This window comes from Anneissia japonica, unplaced genomic scaffold, assembly GCF_011630105.1.
Source record: "Anneissia japonica isolate Jap-2015-1 unplaced genomic scaffold, ASM1163010v1 scaffold1005_len2656397_cov198, whole genome shotgun sequence".
NCBI classification, from domain to species: Eukaryota; Metazoa; Echinodermata; class Crinoidea; order Comatulida; family Comatulidae; genus Anneissia; species Anneissia japonica.
In genome coordinates, this window is record NW_022683792.1 from 1,132,897 (window position 1) to 1,150,771 (window position 17,875).

Sequence of the window (17,875 nt, forward strand, 5' to 3'; positions counted from 1 at the left end):
TATAGAATTGTAAACCAATTGAGTTTCTTTTAATCCCATTGTTTCCTATCTAATAAAAGGGCCTACCACATTTGTATAATCTGAAACTGAGGAAATTAATTTTATATACTGTAGCATGAAATTAAATAATCTATACAATAGCTGATCATTTACACATGAGTACAGACAGTAGATTCAAACAACCGTAATAAATCATTAAGTATAAATAAATATATATCATAACATTTTCTGATATACCATAAACAATTTTATATATCTATTTCTTATTTCAGATAGCATTTCTAATGCAAATGTTAAAAATAAAAAAAAATAAAAAACAAATCCTGTCATACTTGCCAAATGCCAAGTGGTCATCCTCTTTGGGTGGCACATGTTAAAGTTATCAATCCCTATAAGTGATTAATTGATTTATTAGTTAATTGATTGTATTTTGTTTTTTATTGAATATTATTTCATTCATTTTGCGCCTGTTATTTTTATAGTTAGGGGTCGTGTTGTCTAGACACTGCAATGTAAGTTGTCTTTCTCATTGAAGATCAGATACTGTGAGGTGAGTGAACCTTTACTAATAATACACAACATTTTAGAATATCCAAATACTAAGTAGTCTAAATCATCATAGTAGTATAGCGCCCTCAGTGTTTAAATATTTGGCTAAGATTTTTTTTTTTAATGGTACACAATATTGATCTACTGTAATAAACACATTTTTATTTAAGCTTACCTTTTTTTAACTTGTAGGATGGATGGCTATAGTAAGAGTACATAGATTTCTGGCTACAATCAAGATGTAGACAATTGTCTATTTCAAATTATAGACTATTACTATAGTTTAAACAGTGGTCTATTCATAGCTGGCTATGGTTTTTTTTGGCCAGCTGTAATTGGTCTATAAGCTGCGACTTCCTGCTTGGGTAAAACAATCTACCAGTATTCTTTTTCAAAACTTTTACCTGTCTATCTATCTACTTATAAGTAGCCAGCTATATAGAAAGGCTAGACCTTTTTAACATTATTTTTCAATGTATTGCAATAATGGTTTTGTGCGATTGTGTGTGACACAGTGTTCAATATGCAGCAGTTATATTTAATGTGAATTAGTGAGCTAAACCACAGTTCAATCAATCCATTAATCAATCAGTTAATCAATCAATCAATCAATCAATCTTTTTTTTATATATCAGCCAAAAATTCTCTCGTCAGTTGTGAAATCATTTAAATGAGAGATTAAAATGTCATACAGTACCCCCAGGACCTCTAAAATAAGTAAGGGAAAACCCTAACCATCTACCTTGGAACTCACTGTACACTTCACACCTCCCAGCAAAAACATGCTGGCTATCAATCCTCTGGGCAGTAATACATTGTAATAATAATAGAGTATGAGATGGTGCTATATCTTACAGGTATTTTAGTATGCGGTATTTGATTATGTCATATGAAGCAGTAAATTTATACTATACAATCCCTAAAGTCTAAATTAGATTTTGGAAGGCTTATGTGATTTCATAGACACTTGAACTAGATTGAAGTCCAGTGTAACCTGACCCAAAAATCTCTCCAGGATCGCAGCAAGATATCAGTCATGATGTTAGTGGCTTATCAGATCCTGACGGCATTTTGGTCACAATTTCACCAGGATCGTGGCCTACCGTCAAGGAATTCCCAACAATAATTCTGTTGGGATTTGGTGCAGTGGGATTCTGATCCTGTCTTACTGCAGGAATCAGGTTGTTTATATGTAACAAGTCCTGATGTTCAAGCTTCATCGTATGTTCTTCACAGTTGCTGTCTCTTATTAACAACTAATTCAAACGCTTTTGGCACAAGATCAAAATGCACATCTGCATCCAGGTTGGGCTGCGTGTTTTCTGGCAGTTCAATGTGGAATTTCTGTAGAATAAATGCTGCCAGGAGAAATATCTCAGATTTTCCGATGTTCTTTCCAAGACATGCTCTACGTCCGGTTGAAAATGGCATAAAATGTGGGAATTCTGTCAAGTTGCGCATATTCCCATCAGTATCTAAAAATCGCTCTGGTGAGAAAGTATCTGGTTTATGCCATACAGTTTCATCATGGTTTATCGTCCAGAAGTTGGCCATTACTTGCGTATCTGTAAGGAAATATTTATTGAAGTTGAAATCAAAAAGTGTCAAAAGTTGATACACTTTTCAAAAATTTGTAAATGCAACAAAAATATGTGCTCATTTGTAAGTGATCCTATGCAATTCACAATAATATTAATGATGATTTTCATTAAAAAATTTAACGAATTTTAGCACTTTTCTTTGTAGTTATGAAGAACTTAGCACGTTCCACCCGAAGTACTTTGTAAGGTAAAGCTGGGCACTCACTGCATAGTACAACCAATCCAATTTTCCTCCTTATGAGCGCTAGACAATGTGCCGCTGTCTGATTATTGTCGGTTGTAGTCTGAAGGGATCATCATTAAAAACGATCTGTTGCGTGCACATCCTGACGTTGCGTTTTCTATAGTCACGTCAGTCGACGACTGGCGCAGTGATTGCCTGGCTTACTAAAATCGTTATTTCTACTGCTAGTAAAAAATAATGGTATTACTATTATACCTTTTGGAATGTGGAAGCCTCCTATTGTTGTATCTTGGGTGGCAGCATGAGGCACCCCCAGTAGGGATAGTGAACTATACCGTAATGTTTCGTACACTGTTGCGGCTGTGAAAGTATAAATAAAATTAACTACTTAACAATTTTATCTTTTTTTTTTATTGATCTACTGTATAAACTGAGATTGAGAAAGGAGGAAGATATAAAATAGCGTAATACAATATAGCAAGATGAATAACATAACATTTAGTAAATTCAGCATACTACTAAACATGAGAAAAACATGGAAGTATGAACTGAGGGTACAGTAATTGCTGTTACCATTTTCATGGTTAGTAGATATACATAATACTAAATAAATGTGGAGGAGAAAGAAGTCAGTTGACAGTTGGTAACAGATTGTGTACATTTTATGGAGAAAAAAAAAAAATTGATGATCTGAAATAGACAACATTATTGTTTCTGTCCTCTCTCAGGGGAGGAAATGGTATAATTTATACTGTCTGAATAATGTTGAAAAACGTAGACAACCCCTGAATCCATTGTCAGGTTAAAATAGGGGAATACCAGGAAAGATCGAATCTGTTTATTAGTCTTTACACATATCATATAACATTGTAAACATGATATGAAATTTAATATGTTATTTAATCACACTGTATGAGGGAACAAATAGACATATTGTTTTTTCGGGTGTTCATGTCAAAGGAATAATATCGCAAGTGAAGAATATCCGGGTTGGTATTAACAAAGTAAGCTAGGATTAATAAATTGTTCCCGAGGCATTGAGCCAACAGTATCAAAGTGATGTTGTGCACTATCAAAGTCATTACACATGTTATTCCACTCTGTACACTTGAAGAAATTGTTTTTGAAATTGTTTATTTAAACGCACTTTATATTGTGTGTAGGGAACAAACAGACCTTTTGTTTTTTAGGGTGTCTTTTCAAAGAAAAATTGATGCAAGTCAAGAATATCCGGGAAGGTGTTAACAAATTAAGCTGGAATTGATAAGTGGTTTCCAAAGCATTGAGCCAATGTGTATCACAGTTATATTGTGCAGTAATCACTAGTGTTGAGAAATCTTGACTTTAATCTTTATTAATGCTAGCGTGTAGGTTTGAACAAGAGTCTTTAAAACTTCAAAGACTTACTTAAGAGTGGAAGTTTTTTCTCATCCATAATGGTTGGTTTTGCATCACCAAGAATGTGATCCATTTCTTTCTGAATCTTCAACTGAACATCCGGAAATGCAGCCATGTACAGTAGCAACCACAAGAGTGCAGTCAGAACAGTGTCCATACCTTGAAAAAAAAATAAAAGTAAACAATTAAATAGACATATTTCTTTTTGTCCAGAATTGAGTTGCTCCATTTGTCATCAGGACGATCCTGATGACAATTGAAGCAATTCAGTTAGTGGCAGATTCGGGGTGGGGACAAGCCGGCCCGGTTCCCCCTTTTGTTTTTCAAAACTATTTAAAAAAATGGAAGAAAGGGAAAATTTTAATCAAATTTACGTTTGAAAGTGCCATTTCATAAATTTTCTTATCTCAGCCCCAACTATGGTGGGGCTGAGGTGGTCTGTCAAGACATTCTCAACAAGTTTTCAAAACTACCCACTTTCTTTTGCCAAGCATTTATCAAGTACAACTACTAGTGTTCTATACATTTTAATTCATTTTTCGATGCAAAGCACATATTATTTGATGGCAAAATATGTACATGATAAATAATTATAGACCACATTAATATTTACAAATAATTATATTGAACAAAAATCAAGTGTCTACTACTATAGCTTTGTTTTCTCTCAAAGTCAGTGTTGAGTTGAAAAACTTGCATTTTTAAGGTTTTTCCATAATATATTCACAGACAGTATAATTTTGACACATGTTATTTTTATATAATGTTGTCTGTTGAAGGTCCCTTGATAATACATTTTTACTATACTATGAACTTGTGCAATAACCTGACAGCTTTCAATTTGTGATTTTCTGCTTTGAATTCTCCTGTGGGTCCTAAGTATGTAATTTAACATTTGTTTCATTAAAGAATAAAATAGCATGATATTCATATATGGTCATACAATATTTTAGAGTTTATCCATCTTTGATAGTCATATACTCTAGCTGCAAAAATGTATGGAATTCAGACATGGCCAATTATTTGTCCATATTATGAAATGGTAATTTGTATTATTTTTGAGGCTAATAATTTTAGCTAAGGCAAAACTTTTTTATACCTTAAACGGAACCGAAATATTGGGGATTTCGAATAAAATAAAAATTTTATTTTTGGCCAGTTAGCGTACACGCTGCCACGAAAAATAGAAATTTCAGAAAAAAATTTAAAAAGATAAGATATGTATATTTCTTCCTAATTACATAAATTTGAAGCATTTAACCATCCCATTTAAATTCACTAATAAAATTTTATTTTTATTTTCTCCTCCATTTGGGTGTTTTTGGCAAAACTATTTGCTAAATAAGAAAACAAAATTTTATTTTAATTTTTATTCCGCCCTCCTCCGATGATCTTTAAAGAATAAGTATGCGAAACAAGGAATAAAAAAAAGTAGGAAGCCATCACTATGAAAAGCTTTTACTAGAAGAAAAGAAAACCCTTTATAATGTACCCAGTGGTGTGTGTAGGAGTGTTCCTCTCCTTTAAATGTTTTTTAAAGTGATGAATTCACTTTTTGTATATTTTGTAAAGATGTGTGCAATTTAATGAATTTTAATGTTCCTTATTTACTGTCTTATCTGAAGAGCGTTTGAAAAGGAGAATAAGGACAACTTGTTGGTGTAGTAGAGGGGGAATGTATTGCTGGCGGTCCAGAAGTTGTTTGGCAAATCTTGGATTCTGACATTTGAAGTATCCTCTCCATATCCCTGATTCCTAGTTTGTGCAAAATGGGTTGATAAACTTTCCAGAAGTTTGTTGACATTTTCTGCAAAAAAGCCCTTCATCAAATAAAGTGCAAATTTGGCAGCTTTGATGAGGATTCAATATAAATGGTAAATTGGTATATGTGGGTAGTCTTGGGGATAGAACATAAATAAACAGTAAGTCTTTTCTTATATACAAAGAGACAATTTTAGAGATCTATAAAATTGGGAAGATAAATGGTAGGTATGCTATCTTACTTTGATATTGGAAATATATTTCTTTACCCCTACCTATTTTTAGCTGCAGCAGTATTTAATAAGGTAGAATGTTTCATGGTTTGAAATACTAGTATTTTCTTTTGTCTATGTGAGACACATAATAAATTACTTTGTACATCAGTTGTTATACTAAGTCATTGACTCCATGTACATACAGTACAGGCCCATCCCCACTCAGTGATAAAATAAGAAAAAAGTGTAAGAAGTTTGTTGCCTAGTGGACCAACTCAGAGATGCTATTCTGTCTGAACCCCACCTGGCTTTAAAAAATATTAGAAAAAATATGAAGATTTGTTTCACGACAAAAAAGATTAAGCACACATATTTCACATATAAGTCAGTGGTACAATTTTATAAGTGATCTGTTTTATTGTCAACTTATTAATATATAAAAATAATTGAGAATTGAGAATATGAATCAAACATAAAATAATAATGATAATAAAATTATAATAGAATAATTATAATAGACAATTTCATAGAGCCATATAACATTGTTTGATGATTAATTGTCTTTTTATCACCATATCGTAAATAAGTGGGTGATTATATTTTGATAAATAAGATGAAGTTGATATAAAAAAATATATGTTTGGCACTTTCAAACTGTAAAAATGCGAACATAGGAACTCAGTAGACCCTTTCAAGAAATTGTGTCAAGGTCGAAGTGTGCTAGTCTACTTGTATATAAATAGATACAGATGATTGGTATGTTTTGAAAGATGCCGCCTATAAGTACTGTACCTTGAAAACAACTAATTAATTATTAAATTACTGAGCAGAAACATTTATTTGGCTGTCTATGGCAAGCAGACAGTAATCAACATAGTAATGACAATATAAGGCTTGCAATAGAATGCATGTCCCAGTTTCTGTGAACTGCTATGTTGATTATAATCCATTGTAAGTGCGTGATGATGCTGTGTTACACTCAATGGAGTCAAGTTGTTGCACATTTTTATTCAGAATGCTTCATTAAGAACCAGTCAGATAGAAAAGGCATGCAATAAAAAGAATAATTGTGGATGAAATACAGAAATATTTACTCAGATCCATCATCATAATTTGATTGGAAACAAAATTGTATCTATTATGGAGAGAATTTCTAATTTTAGCATCTATTGTGGAGAGACTTAATTTTTTAGCTTTATTCTTGCAGAGAATGTTTCAATAGAATACAATACAGTAATAGAAGACAGACAGTTTCAGATAACTTTGTTCATCGTTTCATGAATTTCTGCGTCTTTTTAAATAAAAGAGAATAAAGAACAATGATGTTAGATTCTACTACTTACGTAAAAATTCACATACTGAACACTTATAAGTGGGGTACTCATTGTGCCTGACGGTCATCAGCCGATGCGATTTCTATGGAGAACGCAACGTTGTGCGTGCAATGGATTTTTTTTTAACGATGGCCCATTCAGACTGCCACCGACAATCAGCAGACATCGTTACATTGTCTAGCCGGTGGCTAGAAGTCTTGGAGTAAGGGTGCTGATGGGGGGGGGGGAGGCCGTGAAGGTGAAGTACTGTAGGAGCTTGATGGTCAGTTGAGTTGCGATAACTTGCAAAATAATGTGATTTATGGTGTTTTTTAAATTATTGACTGATTTTTGGGGTGTCTGGGGGGAGGGGTGGCGTGAGCCCCTGCGCACTCCCTAGATATGCCACTGTGCCTAGCAATCACAGACAGCAAAGTTGGATTCGTAGTACGACATAGTGAGTCCCCAGCTTTACAGCCAACAGCAGCTACACTCCAAATTATTGGATAAAACCATATAGAGTCTTTTTATTTTTTTGAGGTTTTGGAACCAAATGTTGATTTAAGTTACAAGAAAAATTCTGGTGTCTTAAAGGATTTAAACCCAGAATATTGGTTTTTGTCTGTTACATCTGTAGAAAGAAAATACTATATTGAAATATATTTATCTTTTTTAAATTTGTATGAGTGCCTACTTCTAAAGATTTTTATAGTTTACTGTATATTGATATGGGTTGTCATTTGGAAATGTCAAATATGTGTATAGAAAAAGTTGGGTGTGATAGCAATTAACAACCAAGATAAAGTTGTGTTCATTTTTTTGAAATACCATACTATAGCCTCATTTATATAATTTTGAGATAATTATCTGCCATAATACCTTTTCCCAAAGGTCTAGTTAATGACCCTATTAATAACCTAGTATGGATTATTAGCAACAGATTTTAATTAACACAATGAGTTAATAATTAACAAAATATTAGTTCAAGAATGAATTGATTACAGGCCTCAACTGATGTCACATACAACTACCAGATATATATGCTACGGTGCCATGTTTAAATCACCCTTGTAGAGGCCACATCGCTCCCTAATATGATCTATTATTTTAGGGTAATATTAGGCCGCCGCCTATATTCTTGAAAACACAACATAATTTTGGGCCCCAGAGATCTAATTCCTTGAGCCGTCGTCAATCCTACGTGTCCATGACTCCTGGCTATTCTTATGCATAATGTATGTTACTGTACCTAGTACATGTTTACTCTGTAGTAGAGAAGTAATGTGCGTGTACCAATACGCGTTATAGTTAAAACCTCACTGTGGGGTATCATTGATATTGACATTAACTTCAATAAATGACTCCTTAAATTTCACTGAGCTGGTTCTTGTATGTCATTATTGCAAAATTACTGGCACAGGTACTCTAATGTAAGATAATCACTCTTAATGTCTGTATATTCTGAGGCCCCAGGTAGAGTCAGGGTCCCAGTAATTTAGGCAGCTCTCTTGATCACTTTTTGACAAGGTGTATCTGAGAAATTGGCTTGCTAAAATTTTAAAAAGTTCACTTTCCAATTCCTAGCTGTTGCCCACTTACATTTTTTCCCAAAGTCAGTAAAACTAATATTTTTGATTGAAAATAACATTATAGCGAGGTGCAGTGGTACATTATAGTCAATGGTGTGTTTTTAGTAAAGGTCATTACACTCTGTGTCATTCATGTACAACATCTCTGTTAATAGCCTGAAACTGTTCTAGTGCGTGCAGTACTCATAAATGGAATAAATAAAAATATGTTTTTATAATTGGTATCGAAGGATGAATAATAAGCTTATATTCTGGGAGGTACTTTTAAATAACTAAAGTTGTGGATAAGTCTCAGTGGAGAGGAATAGAGGAAGTATCTACTTTGATATTAGTTGTGATTGTTGTATAATGAGACTCACTTCTATTGAGACTTGGTTTCAAGGAGCTTTCATTTAGATAAAGATAACCTAGAAAAATTGGAAATCGTTGTGTTATTGAAACAAAATGGAATTTGGTCCAAAATTATTCTTGTTTGTATCAAAAGTAGTACCGTAGTGTAATCTCATCCCATTGAAAACAAAATTAGGCAAATTTTGGAGTGTGGGCTTAAATAAAAAGAATCTACTTTTTATAAAAGAAATTATGATCTTTTTTAAAATTGATAATTTTTCCCATAATTTATAGGGATGCCCAATTAAAAAATATCTTTTTAATACTGCATACCAAATTATAAGGCAATCTTGTACAGTTTCCCTTCAATTAAAGACCACTTTAGGGACCAGGGTTTCCATGGTTTTTAGAAGTATTGGTCTCTAATTAGAATAATAAAGAATAAATAGGAATTTGTTAATTTGGGACCACATGAAAGTCTTTAATTGGAGGTGGTCTTTAATTAGACTGAGACCTGTATTTTTAAAAGTAAGCTGAGCCACTTATTCAAATTCTACCCTGGGATTGTGCTTGAGGAAACACTGGTAGGTAAGATTGGGCCTAAAATATTGAGTGGACTTATAGTTATACCCATGGAACTACTTTATCATTCATTTATATAACATTGGATAGTTAAAAAACAATTGCTGTCTTTCTTGAAATGGGTGCTATTCAAATAGTCTTTAATTAGATTGTTTTAATTTAAGGGAACTGATAACTTCCTGTAAATCGGCCGCCTGGAAGGCAAGCAGACCGATTTATAAGCTGCGGCTTAACAGGATGATTTTCTACTGGGATGTTCCTAGAAAATAAATCAGAAGAGTTTACAAGGTGAGGTTCAGTGCCAAGGTCTCAGCCTACACTTGGTGCTGATCCAGAGATTCTACTACACTCAATGTGTGAACATGTGTGGTTTGCTCGGCTAAGTAGCTACAATGATGATAAGCAAGCACTTAATAAGGGTTAAGAGCTGATAGATGAGGAGAATTTTAATGCTACTTTAAATCCTACAAAATCAGGATACTAGTGGCCGGATGTTAATGATTTTTAAGAAATAATGGGAAACCTAGCATTTTCTTTAATTGGATTTATTTATTTGAGCAAAATACAACAGGCTTTACTTTAATGGTTGCCATACCATGAAAAAAACTACCTTTAGTTTAACCTAAAATAATTTTTTTTAAAAGATCTCTCTCGATGGCCATATCAACCATTTTATGGTCAATGACAGCCAAGTGTCTTCAACATTATGACGGTTAGTGGAACAAGAAAGTAACTAGTTTACATACAAACCACAAAACAAACCATCCCCATCATTTTATAATACGTGACTGGGGCAGATGCAGGATTTGTAGGTAGGGGGGTGAGTGGGAGTCCAGACCACCACATCCCCCATCATGGTTGCCGCTGAGGTGAGATTATGGACCTCTGGGTGCCCGGAAATTGGACTCTCATACTTAAAAATTTTTAAATCTTTACTGGTACTACTGTATGTTCATATCAACAAAGATAGGTAAACCTTTAATTTCAGCATGTTTGCAGCATGGCACTTATATTTGCTACATTGTACAACTAACACAACTATTTATTGAACTAATTTAAAGATGTTTATGTCATTAGATCTTTACTATATATTTGAAGAATTTATTCTATGAATAATTAATTTCAAATAAGGGAAGAAGTTTTCAGCATGGGACTTATATTTTCTATAAGTTGTACTTAAGTACAAACACTATTATTTATTAAACTAATTGAAAGATTTTTATGTCATTAGAGCTTTCTATATATATTTGAAGAATTTAATTCCAAAAGAATTATTCTCTCAAGAATAATCTGAACAAGCATGCCACAGTTTTAAAAAGACACTTATTGGATTTACATTTGAAGTGTTAAAATAATAAAATACTGAATAATAAAATACAGAATAAGTTGATTGCGTCATTATAGCTTTACAGTTTATATTTCAAGAATTGATTCTATCAAATTAACCTCCTTGAAATTCATCTCCATAAAGTGTAGGCACTTAATGGTATTTGAGTTGAAGTGTCACATATAATCTTTGAGTTTAGCTCAAGTGAGAGTTTCCATGAAAAATATTGCAATGAAACGTCTTCATATTGCTCTACAGAGTTAATTTTTGGGGACCGAATTAAAAGGAGCCACTTGAGAGAGAGCTAGTATAATGCGCTTTCTTAAACACGTCTTATCAGATTTTGATGCGCGTGGAGGTAATCATGGTGATACTCATGGCTAGCTGATTTTTAGCAGATGATACTGTCAGTAGTGCAAATGTGCAAATTTGTTTAGATTGGTTGGTTTGTGAGAAACTCAAGTTATATTGATACAGAAATCCTTAAAATGACCAGCCAATAAAAGAGTCTATGAAGGTCATATGAATTGTTTTATTTATGTACAGTAGAACCCCCTTCCTTTGGGACACAGTGGTGGCACCAAGGGGGCTGGGGGCTATAGCCCCCTCGTCGGGGAAGCCTAGCCCCCCCTCCCTTCCCCCCGAAACAACAGATATTCTTCTTCACAATGAATACGTTTAACCATCTATTGGAACGTAAGTCAGCAGAACAGTGTCAAGTGTCAAAACAAGGTTTTGACACAATTTTTTTAAGTGTCAGTGCATATTAATGTTATGTATTGAAATAAAAAAAAGGGAATTAAAATGCCTCTCACCCTTTTGAAAAATGCTGGATCCGCCCCTGTTCAATGGGACTAATTAAAAAATGGTTTCTGTTCTACTCTGGGTTCTACTATGTCAAATGCTTGTTTGGATATCCTCACGATGCTTAGAATACATCTTGATCGGGGAAGCAACCTTGTGGTTTACAGATTTCAGGCAAAATTTCCAAAATTTATAACTTCACTTTCAATTAAAAGCTTGTACTGTGACGTTCCTGTTGACATTGTGTTTTCTTAATTTATTGTAGTATAATATCAAAAATTGGTGGCCTTACAATAGTAAGACATTATTCTTATTCGTAATTTTGTTCTTAATAATTCACAATTAAATGGATTATGAAAAACCTGGATTTCGCCATGATGGGAGGATAGAATTGTAATGTAATACGGTGGTTTTGTTTTTTATAATATAAAATGTAAAACGGATTTGAAAATAAGTACATTGCTTACTCTTTGTTTCTCATTGTTTTATTAAAAAATTTTCAGTTTTGGAAGGTAATTTCAACATTAAAAAACATACAAGTCATATTACGGTAGCTTGATGCCTATCAAATAACTAATAAAAATTCACCAAAATTCGTCAAATATCCATAGCTTCCAGTGGGCTTCTCCCCCTGGAACCCCATCGGTGGCCCCTAGGCGGCTTACCCCCCCCCGGCAAGTTAGGCTCGCTTCGCTCGCCTAGCCCCCCTTTAGCCCCCTTGTGGGGCAGATCCTGGAGCCATCACTGTTGGGACATTCCAATAGGGACATACTTATTAAGTAAGGGGACACATTTTCAGCCACGAAGCAAGGGAAAGTATAATAATATGTCGGTCTTATATAACACTTTATGCCTAAAGCCTCTAAGCGCTTCACATTATTACCCCGGTCATTGGATTAAACACGTATGGAACACATACTCAGCTCCCCTGGGAAAATTCCATAATATTGCAGCTAGTAATCAGCGCAGTTGTGTTCGAACATACCAGGTACCCACTCTTACTCCTGGGTGGAGAGAGGCAAACGTAGGTAAAGTATCTTGCCTAAGGACACAAGCAGTGAGATGAGCGTCAGGCTCGAACTCCCAATCCTGCGATCAGAGGTCCAATGTCTTATACCATTTGTATTACACTGTATTATCTACCTCCATGTTTAATACATTTTTTAGGAGTAGTGTTAAATTATAAAATGTCCTAAAAAAAAGCATGTAACTTCACTAATTTCCCTGGATGATAAGGCTTCCAAAAAATCTAATAAAAATAATTGATGCAAATTTGATCAATATCCACCCACTTGTTGACTTTCAGTAGTTGTAATCTGGCAACAAAATGTGAGTTATAAATTACCGAACAAGCAGATAGTCCAACCATCAGCCACATTAATATGTCAGTAGGCCAAGCAATGTTATGGAATGGTTGTATGTTATTTATTTATGAAATTCATATGTGTTTGAAATGGTTTTCCCAAAGAAAATCAGCAGGAAGGGGGTAAATCCTCCTCCATTGAACAGGCCATGTTTTTCTCATCCAGCCATTTGTGTATTTAATTCTGTGGCATAATACATACTATAGCGCAACCAGCTTAAGTTGGCCCAAAATTGCCCAGTTTCCCCTGTAAAATCATCAGGGCTTCTCTCCTGAACCCTACACACTTTCAGACCCCATTTTCTGAAAGCTTAGTCCCTTCTGGACCCAAAAGCCTCAGGTCTGCATTACAGTACATTTCACAACCAGTAGGGCCTTACTTTATCTCTATGCATATTATCTATTTATGAGACTTTGTAGGGGTCTGATGTTTTCTAATGTGACTTGAACCCTATCTGAGGTTTCTGTGCTATTGTAGCATAGTGCACAGTGCACCTTGATAATGTTTCAATTTAGTTTTCCCTTAACTACGCTTCATTCCTTTCTTAACTTGAAATGTTATTATAGATGGTTTTCATATTATCTTTTTGTGATTTCTCATTAACCACCAATCGGTAATTTTACATTGCTTGCAGTTGTCCAGGTGTGTTCAGATCTATTGTAATTAGCTTCTCACTTCATGTGTATACAAGTCAAGTTGGCAATTGTTTGATGAAGCCGAGGCATAGTGAGTTTACTCCTGAACTCATCCACCCCTCATTCAAGGCTATTGGTCAGAGGCCTGGGTAAACGACCAGATATCACTAATCAAATTAAAACAGCTATTTACCACCTAAAATAAACAGAATCAGAAGCCAAACTCCCACATGTTATAGTTTTTTTTTAGCTGATAGCTTCAACAGTTTTATTGCAGACATAATAACGCAACAATGGGTCCATTAATATTCTTGATTTGTCTCGTTTTGAAGCCTAATTCAATTTTTTTCATAATCGCATTGCCACTCAGGTTTATTCAACTATTTGTATAAATAAATATGAATTTGTTTTGTAAAATTGTATGTATCTGTAGAATTTTACGAATCTTGGATAATAATGATTTTAAACTCACCTGCAAAAAATATGGTCCAAATATTGATGACAATGTGTTCTGGAGTTAGCAGACGAAGGAGATCATGATCCCCCTGTGCTCTAGCATCATGCGCTTCCTTTAACAACACATCCAGCATGTCTCTAATGACACCCTCCTTGTAAGTCGAATCATGTTCATGATACTTCTTCATAAGCAGATGGTCTCTCCTATCCCGTGCTTTGCTTAGTGCATTCAACCATTTGTTGGGGATTTTCTGTAACCAAGGCAACAGGTTGACAGGATGCGCCGGAGAGATTCCCTTGATTATGTCAGAGGAATAGCTCAAGATTTCCTCAAGCTCTGAATCGTCACGGTGGTACCGTTGTCCGAATGCAAGGTTGTAAAGAATGTTAAGAGAAGCCAAGTGGCAGTCTTTTCTTGGATTAAATGGCTTATTTTTGTAGCTTTCAAATTGCCTTATTAGGTCTTCTGCCTCCTCTGTAATTTTTGCATTGAGGTTTATGTCTGAAATCACACGAAATGTGTTTTTCATAAGTCTGGCGTGAGTTCGAAATTCGTCTCTGTCGGAGCACGTCATAAAGCATTTATTCAGGAAGAAGTCTATTGAAAACACTTTGGGTCGACTGGTGAGATGCGGTCCATTGTAGGCTTGCTTAACTTGTGCTGTGTCATTTAAAATGACCACACGATCTGTGCCGAATTTGATTGTGAAAATTTTGCCGTGTTTTTTCGCAAGTTGTACAAGAGATAGGTGCATAAATTTGTTATCAAGATTGAGTAGGTTTCCAATGAACGGTAATGAAATTGGACCTGGTGGCATGCGAAGAATATAAAAATCTCGTAGCTCACTGATGTAATACAGCGTAATGTAAATGAAGGCTGCCGATAAAAAGTAAAAAACTAACGTCGAGATCATTTTGAGGTATATGCTGGAATTTTTCTTTGACTGTTCAACTATTTGTTGGTAATTCTGTAAAGAAACAGTTAGTATTTCACTTTTTTAATCTAACATGTAGCAAGAATTTAGTCCTTTGGTGATAAAATAACTTGTTCTCTTAGGAAGGAAAAATTACAAGAAGTGACAATATTACATTAATTGTTATCAAATATATGTAGTTTATGAATTTATGTTGTTTTCAAACAAAATAAATCCATGAATAATTTCACAAAACATATATTCGTTAAATTTGCATAATTAAATATACTGATTAACAAAGATAATTAAACAAAATAAGCATTAAAAAAAATGAATTGGTATTTTGAATTGCTATCTCTTTATACCATAAATTTTGATTACGATCAACAAAATCCAATTAAAATTATAGTTTTTTTAATTAATGTAAAAAATTACATTATACTCACCTTTATTTTAAATGGCTTATATGAATAGATAAATGAATAAATACAAACATGATTATCATTAAATTTTATTTTTAAAAATATTTAGTTAAAGTAAAAAAAAGTTGAAAGATTTACCTGTACACTGGTTGTGATTGGGTTTTTTCAACGCATGTTAAAGATATGAATAAATCCTTATGATGTTTCTCTTGCTGTAGGAAATATTTATCTGTCTTCATTGAATTCATTTCGGATGATTATATAAGGTGATGAGGTTGCAAAAGTACCACACCAACATTTCAGCTAGGTTCTAGGCTATTGGTCAGCTGGAAATTTCAAGTGCAAACCATATTTTGATGTATTACATTATACATCAGTTGACCAATCAGAGATGACTGATCCTCGTCTCTGATTGGTCTGAAGATTTGAGCATCATAGGCAGTAGCCCCACCTCTTAGCGCAAGTCACTGTTTGTGTCTGCCTTACCAGCATAAGTATAGTGATATACTATGTGTAGAATAATTAGATTTAACAACTGAGCATAGTCAAGCTACTTCAGAAGTTACAAACTGTCTCGCACTGAGACTTCAATAGCGAGTATTAGAGCTTTTAGTTGAATTTTGTCCCAAGTGTGTTCCTCAAACACAGATTTTACACTACATACAGTGCATTAAGTAGAGGATTCCTTGGCTATTATGTGCTCAGACAGGCCGCATCTAAGTGACCTTAATTCAGTGATTACACCTGAGGAATACCCTTGCATTGCAGTACTAGTTGATTTACCTTAAGAGGACCGGTGGTGGAAAGGGTCAGACATTTTGGCCTAGGAAACCTTTTTAAATGAGGCGAGATTTATGTTAAAATTTTGAGATTTGACACGCTTTTCAACATCCACATTTTAATATTCCAGGGATTCATTTTTTTGTAGTCCTACTACATACAATGAATTTATATTATATGATATTTTCAGCTTTTAATTCATTTGCCCCAGAAATATAACCTCTGAGATTATCATTGTAACAAAGTTCTGTTCTATATCCAAGGAAGATTCTTATACTTTTAGCTCCAAAAAAACTTTATTAAAATGGTAACCAGATACAGTCTGTTTTTCTTTTGTAAACTTTTTTTTACATAAGTCAGTTTATTTTTTAGTATAATTTAATTTATGTTGTTTTTAATACATATTCCCATAAAAGCATTACTTAGAGCCTACTACGTAAATATTTAGTATGGATTAAAACACAAAACTAATTATCACACATTTTTTTTCACATTGTGTAAACACTTATGTCTATTAGTATACTGCATGAAGTAGGCCTACAAGAAAACTTTATTGGTATACTTTGGTGTTGCAAGAGTAATAATAAGTACAATAATCTCTATTGTTTACTTTAAATGTAAAATAGAAATTTTCCTACAGTTTTCTAATTTTAGGCAAGTTTTACTAAAATTATGACCTACTAATTTGAATAATGTATTAATATTACTCAAAACATGGTATAATGATCAACTTCAATTAATCAGTGGCATTTCTTGTATTATATCACCAAGCAATATGATGCTAGTGTAATGTCATACTGGAATCAATAGAGGATCTACTGGGAGATGGCAACCATCTGCTAGATGCAAATCACAGACCTTCTTAGCGATTCATACCTTTGGAATAACTTCCCATCAAAGATCAATGTACAACCTCAGTAGAGGCTCCGACAAATTTGAAAAGTTATGTGGTCACTCACAAAGTAGGGTGATGATGAGAATCAAATCATATTCACTGTTATTGTAAAAATTGATATTACAATTTCATTATAAGGTGATTGAATATTTAATTCTACTTAATTTCACATGATTAGGAATACATAATCAGGGTTGTTGTTAGTAAAAATTACAGCAGGTAAAAAAGATTTTACAGCAGGTAACTTGCAAATGGACACCGAGTACACCCACTTCGGCCGGGGGTCCGGGGCCCGCCCAAGGGCCCCGGAAGCTCTAGGGTCTAGATGCTCTCTGATGCCATTAGAGCACTTTTAGAGCACTAAATAATTACTTAAAAAAATAAATATTTTTGACATATTTTTAAGGGCATTTTTGATTTGCAGAAGAATTTAATTAGGAAGATTAACTAGGCTACGCTAAGCCTCCCCTACCTCTTCTTTCTAGGCCTAGGCCTAGTCTCTTATTTGCATGTATTTTTTTTTCGCTTGCCAAAATTCTTATTTATATTATTCGAATTCTACAAATGTTCTTACCATTCTTTGGTTTTTTTACGATGCCAAAGGCAAATAAGCCTGTGGGTCGCTTCAGTTTATCTTTATCTTTATTAATATTAGACATTCTTCTTGTTAACGAACGGAACGATGATGGAAAGAAGGGGCCGGGGGGTTGATAAATTTTTACCGCTCTGACCACACGCGTGCATAGACCACACAGA

At 34.0% G+C, this 17,875-nt stretch overlaps 1 protein-coding gene and 1 long non-coding RNA gene across 3 annotated transcripts in view; one reads left to right on the plus strand and one right to left on the minus strand.

Annotated features, from left to right (window-relative positions):
• LOC117101905 overlaps positions 1-17,875 on the plus strand; it is a 45,139-nt gene that overhangs the window by 6,945 nt on the left and 20,319 nt on the right. The window lies entirely within an intron of this gene.
• The window catches only part of LOC117101893 (steroid 17-alpha-hydroxylase/17,20 lyase-like), a 19,347-nt gene continuing 1,479 nt past the window's right edge, over positions 8-17,875 (minus strand). Inside the window, exons 2-6 of the mRNA XM_033242013.1 lie at positions 15,583-15,770; positions 14,125-15,076; positions 3,742-3,891; positions 2,590-2,694; positions 8-2,114 (exon numbers count right to left, since the gene is read on the minus strand). Coding sequence (XP_033097904.1) covers positions 1,780-2,114; positions 2,590-2,694; positions 3,742-3,891; positions 14,125-15,022 — 1,488 coding nt within the window. The 5' untranslated portion in view covers positions 15,023-15,076; positions 15,583-15,770 and the 3' untranslated portion in view covers positions 8-1,779. The remainder of the gene's footprint in view (positions 2,115-2,589; positions 2,695-3,741; positions 3,892-14,124; positions 15,077-15,582; positions 15,771-17,875) is intronic.